The 16,230-nt window shown below is 45.5% G+C and overlaps 2 protein-coding genes across 14 annotated transcripts in view; one reads left to right on the top strand and one right to left on the bottom strand.

Annotated features, from left to right (window-relative positions):
- AAGAB (alpha and gamma adaptin binding protein) overlaps nt 1-16,230 on the top strand; it is a 98,344-nt gene that overhangs the window by 78,118 nt on the left and 3,996 nt on the right. For 4 of the 10 annotated variants that reach the window (XR_014242126.1, XR_014242130.1, XR_014242131.1 and 1 more), the window contains exons 8-15: nt 2,948-3,052; nt 3,509-3,558; nt 4,212-5,842; nt 6,664-6,993; nt 7,625-7,794; nt 8,121-8,300; nt 8,926-9,027; nt 10,844-11,126. Coding sequence is in view for 1 of the 10 variants with exons in the window: in XM_082383414.1 (XP_082239540.1) it covers nt 2,948-3,052; nt 3,509-3,558; nt 4,212-4,289 (233 nt within the window). In the remaining 9 variants the exon portion in view is untranslated. Of the gene's footprint in view, nt 1-2,947; nt 3,053-3,508; nt 3,559-4,211; nt 5,988-6,663; nt 6,994-7,624; nt 7,795-8,120; nt 8,301-8,590; nt 8,743-8,925; nt 9,028-10,755; nt 11,127-16,230 lie in introns of those variants that run through there. The other 6 variants (XR_014242134.1, XR_014242129.1, XR_014242133.1 and 3 more) reach the window with 6 other exon arrangements.
- SMAD3 (SMAD family member 3) overlaps nt 11,294-16,230 on the bottom strand; it is a gene marked incomplete at its 5' end in the record, with an annotated part of 119,784 nt that continues 114,847 nt past the window's right edge. For all 4 annotated transcript variants that reach the window (XM_082383393.1, XM_082383394.1, XM_082383395.1 and 1 more), the window contains one exon: nt 11,294-15,853. In XM_082383393.1, the coding sequence (XP_082239519.1) occupies nt 15,730-15,853 (124 nt within the window). In that variant the 3' untranslated portion in view covers nt 11,294-15,729. The remainder of the gene's footprint in view (nt 15,854-16,230) is intronic.

The following is a 16,230-nucleotide window of genomic DNA, read 5'->3' as shown; positions in this document are numbered from 1 at the left end:
TGAAAGAGCTTCCAATGGCTAAAGCTGGAACAATTTGACCAGCAAAGTAAATTAACATAGTATTGGGCTGTAACCCATAGAATAAAATACATATCCATGAATCCATACTAATTTAAATAAATAATTGAATAAATGCATAACTGGAAAGGAAAAGGCTGCTCCTCCTTACAGAAGAATTCCAATTAATACATGTAGACATTATGAGGGAAATAGAAAATTACCCTTAGCCACACACCACAGTAATAGTTGTCGCAGGCAAGATCCACTGATGGATGGTGAAATTAGTAGATGAAAGTTTAAGAAGAAACACGACATTTCCATAGTCAAAATATCTTTCCCAAGTTATTTATTACAAAGGGGAAAATAGTAACTTTATACTGGAAAAACCTGGCAGATACCACTTTAAGTGATGAAGGTTACATCACCAGTAACAGGACATATTGACATCATCTCCCTCCAATATGATGCACTGAAAGGGCACTCACTTCTGTGGTGTTCCTGCCAAAGGTCCATAACCTCAATCTAATAATAAGAAAACATCAGACAAACCCAAATTGAGGGATATTATACAAAATAACTGGCCAGTACTCTTCAGAAGTGTCAAAATCATGAAAGACAAGGCAGGACTTAGGAACTGTCACAAATTGGAGAAGACTAAGGAGATTTGACAACTAAATTCTGTGTAGAATCCTGAATTGGATCCTGGAACAGAAAAAAGGATATTAGTGGAAAAAGTGATGAAGGTTGAAAGAAGTCTGTAGTTTAGTCAGTAGCATTGTTCCATTATTAACTTCGTGATGTTTATAATTGTACCATGGTTATATAAGAAGTTAACACTGAGGGAGGGTGGGGGAAGGGCATATCGGAAGGCTCTGTACTATTTTTGCAACTTTTCTGTAAGACTACAGTTATTTCAAAATTCTTTAAAAAGATGAAACCAAACAAAAGTAAAACACTTCCTCAACCCCACATCTCCCTCCTCTTTACTTATTTCCATTCCCCAACTCATTCCTCAGTTCATTCCCATCTATAGCTCTTGCTCCCATTTTCCATGAAAACAGCTCACCAGCGACTTCCATGCCACTCAGTCTAATAGACGTCCTCCAGTCCCCATCTTGACCTCTTGGCGGCATTCAATATTATGAATCGGTCCCTTTCTGAAACATTATCTTCTCTTGACTCACCCAACACATCTCCTGATGTTCTTCCTACCTCTCTGATGATTCCTTCTCTTGCTTTGGAAGATTACACTCCTTTACCCAGCCTTTAAATATCTCCATTCCTCAGTGTTCCATCTAAACTCCTCTTCCAAACCTGTATTTAAGCATGAAGTGATTCTGTCCACATCCACAGTTCAGTTATCATGTAAACAGATTAATCACAAATTTTTTATCTCTAGCCCTATACACCAACTGCCACCATGGCATGCCCATTGAACTAAAGCAAATTTATTAACCAAGTGCATCTTTAACATCAAATTATCTGTATGACATTGTAGTAGATGTAAAGAATTATGTTATCATCCTTGTCTTCAAGGAGCTTATAGTCTAAAAATGCAGAGACAGGCCTTGTAATGTAATGTAATGGGTAAAGCCATGGGCTTGGAATCCTGGACAACTGGGTTCAAATCATGGCTCTACCACTAGTAGTGAGATGACCTTGAGTAAGTTATTTAGCATCCGTGGGCCTTAGTTTCCCCTTCTATAAAATAAGGGTGACAAATCTTTCCTCACATCGCTGTTGCAAAAATGAAATGGAATCGTATAAGTTAAAGCACTCAGTGGTGGGGACAAAGCAAACTCTCTCTCTTACTGTAGTATTTATTATAGTAACAGTAGACAGATGCTAGCATACAGAGTAGTGCATGCCAGTGCCAAGACAGCTCTATAAACACTAAGTGTGGGACAAATCCTAAGGAAGGAGACCTGTGAGCTGGGACGGTCAGGGAAGACATCCTAGAGGTGGGTGGCCTGGAGTGGAGGCTGAGTGAAAATTCTGATTAAAAACAAACTTTGATAAAGAAGCCACATGCCGAGGTAGAATTAGTAAAGGATTTGTGGTAAGAAAATAGGAATTTAAATTGGCTCTAGGGGCTTCCCTGGTGGCGCAGTGGTTGGGAGTCTGCCTGCCAATGCAGGGGACACGGGTTCGAGCCCTGGTCTGGGAAGATCCCACATGCCACGGAGCAACTGGGCCCGTGAGCCACAATTACTGAGCCTGCGCGTCTGGAGGTTGTGCTCCGCAACAGGAGAGGCCGTGATAGTGAGAGGCCCGCGCACCGCGATGAAGAGTGGCCCCCACTTGCCGTAACTAGAGAAAGCCCTCGCACAGAAACGAAGACCTAACACAGCCATAAATAAATAAATAAATAAATGGATCATCACGTTAAAAAAATAAAATAAAATAAATTGGCTCTACCTCTGAATGGCTGTAATTTTAGAAGAGTTCATTTTTAAGCTGAGCTTGCTTCATATGTAAATTGTGGACAGTGGTATCTGTCCTAACCACCTTATATGGTTGTCAATAACATATGTGAAAATATTTGTTGACCAGTAAAATATGGTATAAATTTCAGGCATTTATTGAATCCGTGGACCTTAGTACAGGGCGTGACCTTTAGAATTGGAAACATGTAAGTCTGAATCCAGGGTCACAACTTATTAGCTGTGACCTTGAGGAAGGTCACTTGATCTCTGAGCTCTAGTTTTCTCTAGAAAAGTGCAAACAGAATTCCTTGCCTCGTTACAGTGTTTTACGGATAAAGTGAGTTACTGTTCATTTGTGAGGGCCCACTACCAGCCAAGCAGGATGCAGCACCATGAGCTGTACAGCTGGTCCCCAGTGGGCACTCATTCAGTGGTAACTTTCATCAAAGCCAGATTGATTGCTTTTGGATTCTGTGTATTTAGCACATACATAAATAATGTGTGGCGAATCCTTATTTCAGATCCCACGTTAGACCTGGATATTCAAGAACTAGCCAGTCTTACTACAGGCAGAGGAGATTTGGAGAATTTTGAAAGACTATTTTCAAAGTTAAAAGAAATGAAAGGTAATCGGATCCATTGTGTCTAACAGATTCCCATATTGATGCGCCTCTATTTTATATAGTAGGATTTTACTTTGTAACTGCTGATTGCATTCCATGCTCTGGCCTCATCTGAGAAACTTGAGTACTGGGGGACTGTGCCATCCTCTGTTGGTAAAAATTTCCTTGGGAAAATTTTCCTCTTTCTTCATTCTTTTTCCTCTTACTTTCCCTTCTTCTCTTGCCTGTCTCTGTAATGAGTGTGTCTCATTAACATGGAATCAGTAAGATCCCTACCAGTTTACTCACACCATTCCCATCTGGAAAATTTGGAAGACTTACACTTCCTAACAGCTATAATGACTACACCATAAACGTGTCTGTGAAACCCATTTCCCATCTTCTAGTGTTACAACATCCATGCATTCCAGATTGTCCTGCGCTATTAGATGAATTTCTTAAGATATATTTTCCCCCTAGACAAGGCTGCGACGCTTCCTCACGAGCAAAGAAAGTTGCATGCAGAAAAGGTGAGAAAATCAGTCAGGTATTTATTGAGTACCTACAGCAGGTCCAGTGCTATAAGAATGGTATATCACACTTGTTTACTTCTAAAGTATCTTACTGTGAACTTTTTGTTGGTTATTAACTTATAACTAATTGAATATTTACCCAGTAGTAATATAGTTGCTGCAGTCAAACCAAGATTTTCCAATGTATGTTGAGTGACGTTGGAACACTGAGACTCAGGATGTTTGCCTTCTTAGCTGTTAGGCTGGAAAACGCTTAGTTATTTTGTTTGTTTTGGTTTGGTTATTACCAACACAACACGTTCTTGGCAGGAAATGTATATGGTTTATGGTATTCCATTGTATGAATGTGTCATAATTTATTTATCCAGTTCCCTTTTGGACATTTAGATCATGTGCCTTTTTCTTCTTCTGTAGTGAAGCTGTGTGTATCCTTATACATCACCTGTGTAAACAGCTCTGATTATATCCTCAGTATAAAGTCTAGGAGTAGAAGTCGTGGGTCAGGGTGTTCAGGGGGTTTTGATAGATGTTGCCAGAGCGCTGGAGGGCAGGGTGTAGAATTTTAAGTCTTAATCAGTTCTGTGTATAACATATGAAACGAGCTGAAATTCAGTTGTTGCCTACAGTTTGTTGCTTGCTTCTCTCCACAGGTGGCCAAAGCTTTCTGGATGGCAATTGGGGGAGACAGAGATGAAATTGAAGGCCTTTCATCTGATGAAGAACACTAAATTATTCATGCTAGGGCTTGACTAACAAAGACCCTAGCTCTCTCTACCTGAGATACTTCCCTACTCAACCCAGTCATCTTTTGCTGAACTCCCCATCATCATGTTGGCCGACTGACTTGTTTATAGGCTCCCGTGAATTTTAGTTTTTCGTAGGGGGTAAAGCAGAAATCTCTTCTCCCTCAGAATATCGTAAGGGAGTGAGAATGACAGTAAGGAGTGAGAAATTCTCAAATACACTTTTCTGCTCTAGAAACAGGAGTGGGATGAGGCTCAAAGGCCTGTGTGATATGCCCAAGTTAAAGAAGAAGAACCACCAAGCCACTCCTAGTCAGTCTTTTAAGCAGCATTCCCTGCGTCACACTTAATCACTGCAGATCGGAAGCTTGTGCCACCTTTCCTGGGTTGTGGATTTTTTCTGTCAAGGAACTTGCTGCTCTGAGGTTTGATGCTTTTGATGGGAGGAAAGATTTAATTTGTGCTGTAGTATAGATTATGTGCCAAAGCCACTGGCCCTCAAGTTAGTTTCTAGCTAAAAAAAAAAAAAAAAAATGCATCTGGGCATTTCATTTGAAATATAGTATCTGAGCTCATGCTAGAAAGTATTGAGAAACCATTGTGAATTTTTAGACTGTAATAAATGATGCAAGAGTTTCCCACTCTGGTAGGGATAAAATAAACCCTTCTCTACCAAGTTGTGGGTCTGTCGGTACGCGTGTGTAAGAGAGAGAGAAGCTTAAGGAATTCCCTCTATAGGCCACTGAAACGGTATGATCATATCTTGAGATTTTTTGCATTAGTGTTACCATGGAGAAAGTCTTCTTTCTTAGAGTTCGCTACTTGAGATGGCAGAGCTGTGTTGTCACAACTCATACCCTCAAAACAAGGCAAGTTTCCTTTTCTCTTTCTGAAAGCCAGAGATCACTGCCAAAATAGTAACACTAAGGAGTGGGCGTGGTGGGAAAGGATATGAAATGTTAGGCAGTGAATCCCTGAGTACCTTGTGTTACTTCCAGGGCTGGGTGGGTCAGCTCCAGGGGAACTGATCACCAAGGGGAACGTTTCCTGAGGAAGAGTGGGAAATACAGCAAAATGTAATCCTTATTTCTGTTTTCGTAGGCACTTCGTAATGCATGTCATGAGCCTTCACTGTGGTAGTCACTGCCATGGCTCTAAACTGGCTCAGGGCACATGGCCTGAGAACTGCTGCTGGCCTAGTGTGGGTAGGAACCTCTTAGGTCACCAGCAGAAACAAGTTTCAGACACCTTTGTGCAACTCCTTCTAAGCATTGCAGGACCTGACAGATGGCAGAATGACTGCAATGCTCCAGGTTCCGGGCCAGGGCGACTGCGGGAGGGAAGGTTTCAGTGATTGGAGCCATTCCAGGGAACATTGGAGGCTATCTTGCTTGATACTTTTTTCTTTTCTTTTCACTATTCTGAAGGTCTTAGAGACTGTAGTTTACCATCATTCCTCCAGTGTTTCTTTGAGGTGACTGCATCAGCCATTGACTGGGAATATAAGGGAAGCTGGCTCTGGGGTTGCAAGATGAAAGGTGGAACATATTTTTCTTAAAACATGAAAGGTTTCAGAAAATACATTAGGTCACGTGGTTAGGGAAAACAGACTAGAAAAAGCTGTGAACTTGATTTTGTGGATTAAAACAAAGCTAGGTGATTAAAATGTGATTTATTTATAAAGTCTGCTTATGTGTATTTTTATGATTTTGTTGTTTTTTTGGGGTGGGGTGGGGTGGGGAAGCCTTCCTTTATTGGATTAGGCATAAATAGCAGATAATCTAAGAGTTTGTCAAACTCACTCTTTTAGAATCCACCATTTATATGTATAATATCAAGTCATGTTTTCAAGATCTCAGCTATCTGGGGGTATTGGCCCCTTCTAGGGGAGATGTAAGATTCAAGTGTCCGGTGGTATCTACTAAAAGCCCATTTTAAGAAGAGTGATCATGAGCTAATAGTGTAATAAAAATTGCATTCTATCTAAAGTGACCTGTGTACATGCCACCATAAGTTATGGACTGTCCATCTGGGATTTAAAACAAGAACCTCGGCTTTTTTTTTCCTTAACCATTTTTCTGTTTGTGTAACACGGTGTCTGGCACATAGTGGGCACTTAAAGCTGGTTTGGACTTGCATTCAATAGTTTTGATGAACATGATCCTAAAGTTTTAAGGTCCATGAGTGTTGGGAGGTAGGGAGAGACAAGAATAAACTTTTTATTTCCCTGAGAAAATCATACGTTATGTAATAATTTTAGAGTGATGAAGACATAGATATTTTTATAATTTTAAGATACGTTATCCTGCCAGAATATGAGAAGATTGACAGAACCAGTTTGCTTGCTCTCTATTTATAGAACTTGGCCACATCTAATTCAGAGAAGCTGGAGATTCAGGGACGCTAGACTTAGATGGCTGAGTAATATGGGATGTGGTTCAAGGACCATAGAGCGTGTCAAGCCATTACTGCAAACTACTTACAACAAAGGAAATGTGATCTATTGCTAACTTCGTGTTCCCACCATGGAGAGGTGAGGATAAACATTTTTGCCGTGGCCTGTCAGATTCCCTTAACCTTGGGTCAGTCTCTTGACAATGGCCATCGAGAGAGCACGTGGAGTGCCCCTTGCCCTGCCCTGCCTTGGCCTGCTGTGGAAAAACAGTCTTTGAAGAATCACTGTCTAAGGGTAAGATGAGAGCTCCCTGAACTATTCTGAGCTGGAGTGTTTGCTGATACAAAGCTAAATTTAGCCAACATGTGTCCAGTGTGGTCAGAGGTTTGATTCATTGAACATTCTGACTGATGGAGACCAAGAATGCTGGATGAGTTAAGAGGTGCCTTTCACCCCCGACCCAAAAAACTTTAAAATAGGCAAGACAGTTTAGCTACAGCATTCTATCATTAAATACCCATCTCATAGAGGACTGTAGGCGGAGAAAGTGTGAAAAATCAGGTCAAGTGTACCCCCTTAGTACAAGATTTTAAAACAACACCCTAACAATTATTACTTGCCCATAATTTGTATGTTCCTAAAAGCATCATGCTGACAGTACAGGGTGAAGTTCTAGTTTTGATTTAGATTCCACTTGGGGTTTAGTTTAGTGATCCATCCTTGCCCCTTTGGCATGTAAGCTCTTGCAGAAAAGGGTCTTAGACGTTTTCTAAGTTTTATATTTTGGGCATTACCTATGCCTGTTATTAACATCACCAGCCTTGCTCTTAATGTAGGTGTCTTTATTCAGAGTTAAGTGTGTGTTACAGTTCCTCTAGTATAGGAAGTATCTTTCTCGATCCTGAGGTGTTTCTTTGATTTGCAGAATGAAGAATTGAGAAGAGGTAATAGCAACGGCGTGATCTTTTGTTGGAACACCACTGAGCCCTGGTCCAGAGCTAAATGATGTGCTGTTCAACTTTGTTTCCCGTCAGAAACGTATTGATTCAAAACCTGGACCTAATGGTTGTAACTAACTGCATCTTTAGAACACAGGTTTGGGAAGAAAAAATTCTTTTTCCTCTAAAATCCTTTTTTATCTGTGTGTATGTTGATAGGCTCAAATACTTGATCCTCACAGCCATAAATCTGTGAGGCATAAATGGGTCACAGAAAGCCTCCCGGGTTCTCTCCTGTGAAGCATGTGACCAACCACTGCCTCTCCCTTTTCTGTTACCGACCAGGTGGCTTTAATGCTACAAAATGTAGGCTGAGGGAGGCCTGGGGTAGGAACCTTATGGAAACAGCAGTGTAATTTAGGAGAGAAGAGTCTGTTCCTTTGAAGCCCAAGGACATGGTCTGCATCAATCCTGTTGTTCCAGGAAATCTCAGGAAGTCATTAATGGTGTTAGAAGGCCTCAGACTTGAAGCTAAAGACGAGCAACTGCAACCTGTTCCTTTATGCTGGTGAGAGCTGAAACGAGGACTCAGTGCAGCCAGCACTGGCTAGGACCCTCCTCGGTGACACACTGTGCTGGCCGTGGCCGAGCCTGCAGACTTGGGTAAGGATGCAGGTTCTCTTCCCTAGCAGCTCATTGTCCAACTCAGGCGGGAGAAGGGGGCGAGCAAAGTGAGGCTACAAAAGGTCGAATGCTGGGCAGGATGCTGTGTCCAGCCTTAATTGCTGTGGAGGGAGAGAGCCGAGTGGGTTGGGAAGAGCATGATGTGCATCTTGGAGCAGTGGTTCTCAATCGTGAGCCCATGTCAGAATCACCTGGAGGGCCCCACCCCAGGATTTCTGATTCAGGAGGTCTGGGGTGGGGCCTAGGAATGTGGGTTTCTAACTTTCCAGGTGATACGGATGCTGCTGACCAGAGACCACACTTTGAGACCCACTGACTTTGAGGAAGTGATGCTTGAATTGAGCGTTTTGGGCTAAGAATTTGGGCAGATACGTGGGTGAAGGCTGCAAAATTCTTAGTGGAAGCTATGGCATGAACAAAGGTATGGAGATAAGAAAGCAAGGGGTTATGTTGGGGAAACCCCAGTAGTCCAGCTAGAGAAATGGTGGTAGATAAGGATGGAGTGATGCTGAGAACCTTGGAATTCCGCTTTGTGCCTACTCGGGAGGTAATCAAGGAGCCAGTGGGTTTCGAGCAGAAGACATGTAACTGTAATTAATTCCAGGAAAATCTGGCAGCAGGACTAGCCAACACCAATTGATTACCAGTCTGCCTGGAGAGCTGTGTTGAGAAGGATCCTGAAGCTGAGAATGGACCCAGCACTGTGGTGAGTGGTTTTTGCATGGATAGAGAACTAGTGAAAGGTGGTAATTTTGCCCTGTACTTGCCATCCCTGGACTAGAGGGAGACAAATTAGGAGAATATTGGAATAGCTGTGATAAAAGGTAATCAGGGACTTTATTTTGGTGGTATTCCTTCAACCATACATAAGGACTTGTATAGGACAGCACAATGAAAATGGATGGAAAAGACATTGCTAAGGTAGAATCTGCTAGATACAGGCACCAATTCATTCACTGAATTCAGCAAAAGTATGTGGTGGCCAAAAGCAGCTGAGGATACAAGAATAAGATATAGACCCTGCTCTCAAGGAAGTCTCAAGGAAGATTCACAAAAGGCTTCCTTTCTGAAGTGAGTCTCAGAGCATTAGGGAAGGTTAGCCCGGAGAACTGGTGGTGTCAGGCGGGGCGGGGGAAGCAGGATGTAGACTGGTGTGATACAGGAGGAACTGTGCTTAACACGACGCTGGGTGGCAGGGGCGAGGCAGCGAGCTGTGAGAGCTGGACAGGGGCCAGGTGGTACGGGTCATGTGGCCCATGTTGAAGGCCTTAGAATTTGTGCTGTGGACTCTGGGGCTGTCTAAGGTCAGGGAGGTCACTGGGGGCAGTGTGGATGGTGCATTTATGGGAAAGCAGGCTGGAGGCTCGGAGAGTGGTTAGGAGGCCATGCAGTTGTCCAGGTGACAGAGGGCCTGGAGCACAGGGCCGAGAGTGGAGGGACAGGGCTGGTCGGATGTGGGGCGTGAGGGAGTGGTGAACGACTATGACTTAGTGGCCATGGGCTGGGGAAAGGATTGTGATAAAGCGGGGCTGAAGGCCAGGAGAGGGCGATGGTTCAGTAAGGGTAAGGATGACTTCCGGTTTTTCAACTGAGTTTTGAGGTACTTGTGGCACCTCCACGTACCAGTAGCCAGCAGGCTGTTGGATATGAGTCTGAAGCTGGGGATTGATGTCTGGGCTAGAAATACTGATTTGGGAGTCCTTAGCATTTATGTGGCTTGAAATCACACAGGTAGATGAGCTCTCTCAGGAAGGAACGTCAAGAGTCCATACACTGGTCTGGGGATACCCCCATGGAAGGGGCAGGTGCAGGCCTGAGAAAAAGAGGAGAGCGGACATTCAGGGCCTTTCCAAAAGGGAGGCTGGATCAACAGGGACAGCTGCAGAGGTGGGAGGTGGGGGGGAGCAAGGAAAAGAAAAGCATGGAGCTGCTCAGGACTTGGAGAAGGTGGGGCGGCGGGGGGGGGCTCCTGATAAACACAGAGAGTCAGGAAAGGGAGCTCGCTTGGGCAAGGCGGAAGATGATTCAGTTTGGGGGTGTTGTTTTGGATCACGTTTCACAGGCAGCTGGAATTTAAAGTTGTGGCGCTCAAGGAACAGGTTCCTTTAGAGGTAGGGATGTGAGAGTCATTTGCCGAGGGATGGACTAGATAAAGCCTTGGGGAAAGTCGTTTAGAGGTGGGAGGCTAGAACTGGCCAAATAACAACTAAGGTAGGGATTTGATGTAGTTCATGGAGGCCAAACCTATAGGCACGTGGGTGCCATTCCTGGGAAATCTGCCTCCCTCCTGGTACAGCATTGTGTGGACTCCGGTGAGGTCCTGGGAGGGAAGGCTGCTGTAGAAGTGGCCCAGCTAGAGAATTACTCCAGCCCTCTTCCACCTCCCCCAAACTGTTTATTCATTTTAATCATTCTGTTTCTTAATCCACATCAGCTGGGGTCTGTGTAAGATTCAGCCATGGAAAACAATTTTGAAGTCTCTCTCTCCTTGGGCGTTTGGAATTTAAAATGGATTTTCACAGGAGCTAAGTCATGTGAGCTGGAGAGTGTGGAAACCTACTTCTTTCGGAACCTGAAACCTACCTCCATTGCTTGTGGTAAGATTAATCCGGTGGCGTCCACTCACTTGCCAAAGGCTCTCAAATACAAGGGAAACGAACGCGAAGTAACAACACAGAGACAGCGTCGCTGGGACTTGTGCGGCGCTGGGAGACGTGCCAACTGGGAGACTTGACACCTTCACGTGCCTGACCCGGAGGCTTCCGCTATCCCTGCAGGACTGGCTGGCACCGCGTGTTGCCCTCAGTGAGTGAATGAGGGCAGCGGGGCTGTGGCAGAATGGGACCTGGCACATCCTTGGTCAGAGTGCACTTGGGCTTGGAGACACTTTTCTCTGAAGCCCCCGGGGCCTTTTAACCTCTCCTCTGCACCCAGACGTGGCAGCGAGAATGAGAGCGAGCTTCTGGCCCAGCAGCTTTTCAATGAAAAGTTTATTAGAAGGGCACTTACAGGGGAGAGAGAAGGAGAGAGAGGGCACAGTTCTTTAACAGTAGGGGTACAATGCTTAAACAGGTGCTCTGCTCTTAAGATAAAAGTTAGAAAAATCTAAAACACTATAAATACATACATGCTTTTTACAAAGGTATTAAAAAGGTCAGGCTGGCTGAGAAGGGAAGGTAATCAACATCCTCCGCGTTCTTCTTCCCCACCCAAACAGGAGTCCAGCCTAGTTGCAACAGCAGCACTGAGGGTGAATGAGGGATGGCTCCATCCCTCGGTACAGTTCTCACCCCTAGAAAGGGAGAGGGGCTTGGTTCAGAGGCCCCCACGTAAGGGCCTGTATTCGACTCCGAGCTGCCTGTGTCCCATGCTGCCACGTGGGGAGCCAGCCTGGGTCGGTCATTCCAGGTGCTGAGCCCAAAAGCCACTGCACCCTCTACCAGCGTTTGGAACTGGCTGTGCCCCCTCTCTTCCCAGCCACTGTCCTTGGGAGGAGAGCCTTTTCCAACTTTCTTCAAAAAATTAAATAGTTATCTGTCTTGAATGGTTTTAAGAAATTATTACATAAATATAAAAACACCAGAATGCTCGAGTGTACATTACTTTAGCATAAAAAAAAAAATTACAGGATCACTTGAGAGAATTTCTCAATCCAGTTTACACAATACACGAGTTTTTGCATGTGATAGCTGTGTTTCTGAAAGGTTGCCTGTAGAGCAAGTCATTTCCCCACTCTTCCATCAGAGATGCCTCATCTTCATTTTTGATCCATACATTTTTCTAATTTCCCACCCACTTGTGGAGTGGCTGATACTCCTGAAAGACTGTTACTTGAAGGGGTTCTAGAAGGGAACGTCTATGCCACACAAAGAAAAATGGTACAACTTAGCTGTGTTGAGGTTTCCTTCTAGCAAAGATGTACATTTGGGAAAAACTCCCAACTCTGCCACTTAGTCACACAGTAAGACACAGGGCCCAGAACCAAATTCATGCCCTCTCTTGCTACTGGTAACCCCCTTGGTAAACAGTCCCCTGAGCAGTCTGCAGATTCCTGTCCCTCCCTTCTCCTTTTAAGGACTACAGAGAGTGGCCTAATGTGGGCTCTCGCCCCGCAGAGACCCTCACGGAGCCTCAGAAATGGCAGCTTGGGGCTGAGAATGAAATCAGATATCTGCCGTCTCCCCAAGCTCCTCACATACATGCATGACATGCACACATTACTTAAAGAAAGCCTTTTTCTGCGGTGTGAGTAAAAGCATTTAGCCCTGGAATACGTCCAAACTCTAGGAAGCCAGAGGGAGATGGAGAAAAACAAACTAAGCACAAGATACGTGCTACAGCTCATTCCAATACATTAACAATGATTTAAAAAAATAATCACCATGGTAAATAAAAAAATACAGCACAGACAACATAAGGACAATGGAAAAGTCTGCCAGCAGCCTTGCCCTCATGTCTGTTCTTCCTAAGAGTCCAAGTCCCCGCTCCTGACTCTGGGCTTGTCTCAGAATGTCAGATCTGCAGCCTGCCAGGAAGGTGGCCAGCAGAGAAGACTGGCCAGCACAGGCCTGTAACCCGAACCGCTGGGGCGGCTACCTACTTGTGCTGGAAGGCTCCAAGTACTAAATAAAGTTAGGAGGGGGGAGGGAGTGGGAGGAGAGGAAAGGGAATACAAGTTGGCTCCTGAGGGAGGTGCTGAGGCCAGGATCTAGGGCCCTGCGCTATAGCTACTCTCAGGTTAGCGTCAGCACAAGCCGCAAGGTGAAGGTGGCCTGGCGGGGAGCCCGCGGCAGGGGAACAAGGCACGTTGTGCAGCCTGGACAACGGCACTGAAAAGGGTCTCCAGCAGCTACCATCACCCCCCAGAACTGCCCTGATTTCCTGCTGCCCCTTTCAGCTGTCCTTTAAGTTTTTCAATGTATAAATGCCTTCAGGCAATAGGATTTTAAAACTATTTTTATGACTCGAAGGACACTACTAATACACGTGCCTCAAAGCCACCTACGCAGCCTCTATGGTGGGAATGAAACCAGATCCTAACTTCTGGGTACAACCAAATTTCTTTTCAATGGTGCTAAAGGTGGGCTTCCCCACTTTTTCCTCACTCATCCTCCTCCAGCAGTCTAGTCTATAAAGAAAAAGGGCCAAGTAAGTAGCTTTCGGAAAAACACAAAATTAAAACTTCATGCCTCCTAGAAGTAGCCTTTAGCTTTGAGCACTGAGGGTTCTAAGACACCATCCAAATGCAGCCAGATGTGACCAACAAGATCACCCAAATTGGGCTGTACCTGAAGCCAGTTCCCAAGTACCTGGGGGACAGCTGTGCGCCATAGGAAGCCCTCATAGGAGGTCACGTTAGCAGGTGGAGAACGCGGGCCCTCAGAGACTGCTCCCCGTGGCTTTTAGAGGGGGCACCACGATGGCTTCAGCCGAGGCCAAAATGGAATAAGAAGTCATACCATGAGTCTCAGACCTGACCGGGAGCAGGAACACACATCCAGGAGGTTCAGATGATTTCCTGTATCTAAAAGAAGCAGTCCACCATCATTTCATACCAGGCACGAACGTCAGACTTGCAGTATCTGGCCCCCTCAGGTGGAGTGAGGGACGACACACTGTCTCCGGCTCTGTGTCAACAGTCCTGCACGAAAACCAGTCCAGGTCTGGCAAGGTACTCTTGTCTCTTCCTGTGTCCTCTGTAGGCTTGGCAAGCAGCTCTCCTACCTGGAAACTTCAGGGCTGGAGCTTCCGAGGCCTAGGATCCTGCAAGTGAGGCACCCAGGAAGCCCCCAGCATCTCCACATAGCATCAGAAATGTCATCACATTTGAGGTTTATACCTGCCAAAAGTGTACACTTTCTTCCCTTCACCTGCAATTAAGACAGGACTTCCATAGGAAATCCCTTTATTTTTCCTGGTAGAAATCCATGCAAAAATATGGGATAAGTCATTTCATACAAAAACAGCAGCAAAGTATAAAGTACCAATTGCAAGTGGCAATTCCGTCTGCTGTATTCTGCAAAAGGCCAGTAGAAGAGGGCTCTTTTTTTTTTTCCAGTTGAAATAACTTATAGTAGTTTTCTCACTAATTGCCACTGGGAGCAGTACTTACTACACATTATAACTGCTAGAGTTGTCGCTGATGATCCTCTACTGTGAGCTAGATAATCTCATATCCCAGGGGAAAGATGACAGACCTCTTTGCACCAAACCTGCAATTTTCAAAGGTGTAAAAAAAATTTTTAATAGCCCTTTCATTTGCTTTTGTGTTGGCCTGAGAGATCTTTCCCTCCTGGTGAATTTGCTTCTGTTAATTTTAGCTTCCAAAAGTGCTGGCAGGTGTCTTCTCAACAAAACCTGGGAAAGCTTAACTTCGGGGGAGAAGTTGCTGGGTCCCCCTCTGGTTTCCCAATCAACGTGCCAACCCAGGGTTTGTTTTTTTTTTAAATATAAAACAAAGGTTTAAAAGAGCATACGATAAAGTTCATTTAATTAACGCAACTGACTACATCAGCCAATATAGCCGAATGCGTGAGAAAGCGGAGCGAGCTCTTACAGGTGACCGGAGACCCACGCACCGTGGTGGTGCTGCCTCGGCCTGAACACCATCACGGACAACTGCCTCCTGCTTCCCAGGAACACGTCACATAATTCAAATCTCTTTGAGATTAACGTGATGCTACAAACTATACATTTCCTACGTGCTGAGCCTCAACAGATCCTTCCAACTGCTGAAAATGCAGACAACTTTAAGAGTGTTTTTAAAGAAGAGGTGTCACCACCTTTTCCCACCAGTCCCTGTGTGCTCGGTTCTGGACACACTCGCTCACACCAATCAGTATGCTCCCCGGGGGGTGGAGACAGACAAGACCCCTCCCCACCCCAAGTCAATTCAGCCCCCAAGGGTGCAAGGTCTGCCGCTGCTGGGGTTCAGGAATGCTCACTGGAAGAGGAGGGCTGGGCCCGAGGTGCACTCATACCCCTGCCTGCCGGCTTCTCCCTGCCTCTAGAGCGCCCACGGCGAATTCCGCACTCAGTCCTGACCACAGGGCCGTTTCCTGTTGGGCAGTGACATCTCAGTTTGCTGTCATTAAAAGAAAAGGGGGCTGGGGGAGGGGGCAGGTGGTAAAATACTACCTGTTTGCTCAAGCCACCAGAGCAGAAGCCATTTCTTGCCCTTCACACCAGGGCCAAAGGGCAAATGTGTTCAGCAGACACGGCTGTTCATAAAAATCCATCTCTGGGTTTGCTTTCATGTTCTGTAAAACAGGCTGGTGCCACTTTGGTTGAGGGAGAAAAATTTCTTCTTCTTTGACAACAGTGATTTGAGTTCTGATTTCTCCACCTCCTACATGGCCATTTTCCCCAAGCCCACCCTCCCCGCCCTCCCCCTTCACACCCAATGTCTCTAAGACACACTGGAGCAGCGGATGCTTGGGGAGCCCATCTGGGTGAGGACCTTGTCAAGCCACTGCAAAGGCCCATTCAGGTGCAGCTCGATCCAGCAGGGGGTGCTGGTCACGGTCTGTCTCCTGCAAGACATTGGGAAAGGGGTGGGTTGGGGGATGTTAAGAATGTCCAGAAGCACACACTGACATGTCAGAATGCCTTTTCCTGCTTTGGTGACAGGCTTCTTCCCAGAGCCAGAGATACGGACTGCCTTGCTAGACCCTGTCCTGGAGGAGGTGCCACTAAACTTGCTGAAACTGCCGGGCCAAACTCCAAGCAGGAAGGGCTTTGAGTAAATCAGGTTCTCCTGCACCAGGGAAGGAGGTGGCCCCCTTAAGAGAAACATGTAAGGCAAATTCCAGGGTACCCCAGAGGCCCCCCCGGTTGCCTTGATGGGCTCCTGATGGAGAACCTCAGCCAGAGCAGAGGTCTCTCTGGTCCCCCTGTCCTGAGAGGGCAC

This window comes from Balaenoptera borealis (genome assembly GCF_965194805.1).
Source record: "Balaenoptera borealis genome assembly, chromosome: 3".
In the NCBI taxonomy this organism is placed as follows: domain Eukaryota; kingdom Metazoa; phylum Chordata; class Mammalia; order Artiodactyla; family Balaenopteridae; genus Balaenoptera; species Balaenoptera borealis.
The sequence above is the reverse complement of the archived record's forward strand: the minus strand, read 5'-3'. Positions and strand labels throughout refer to the sequence as shown.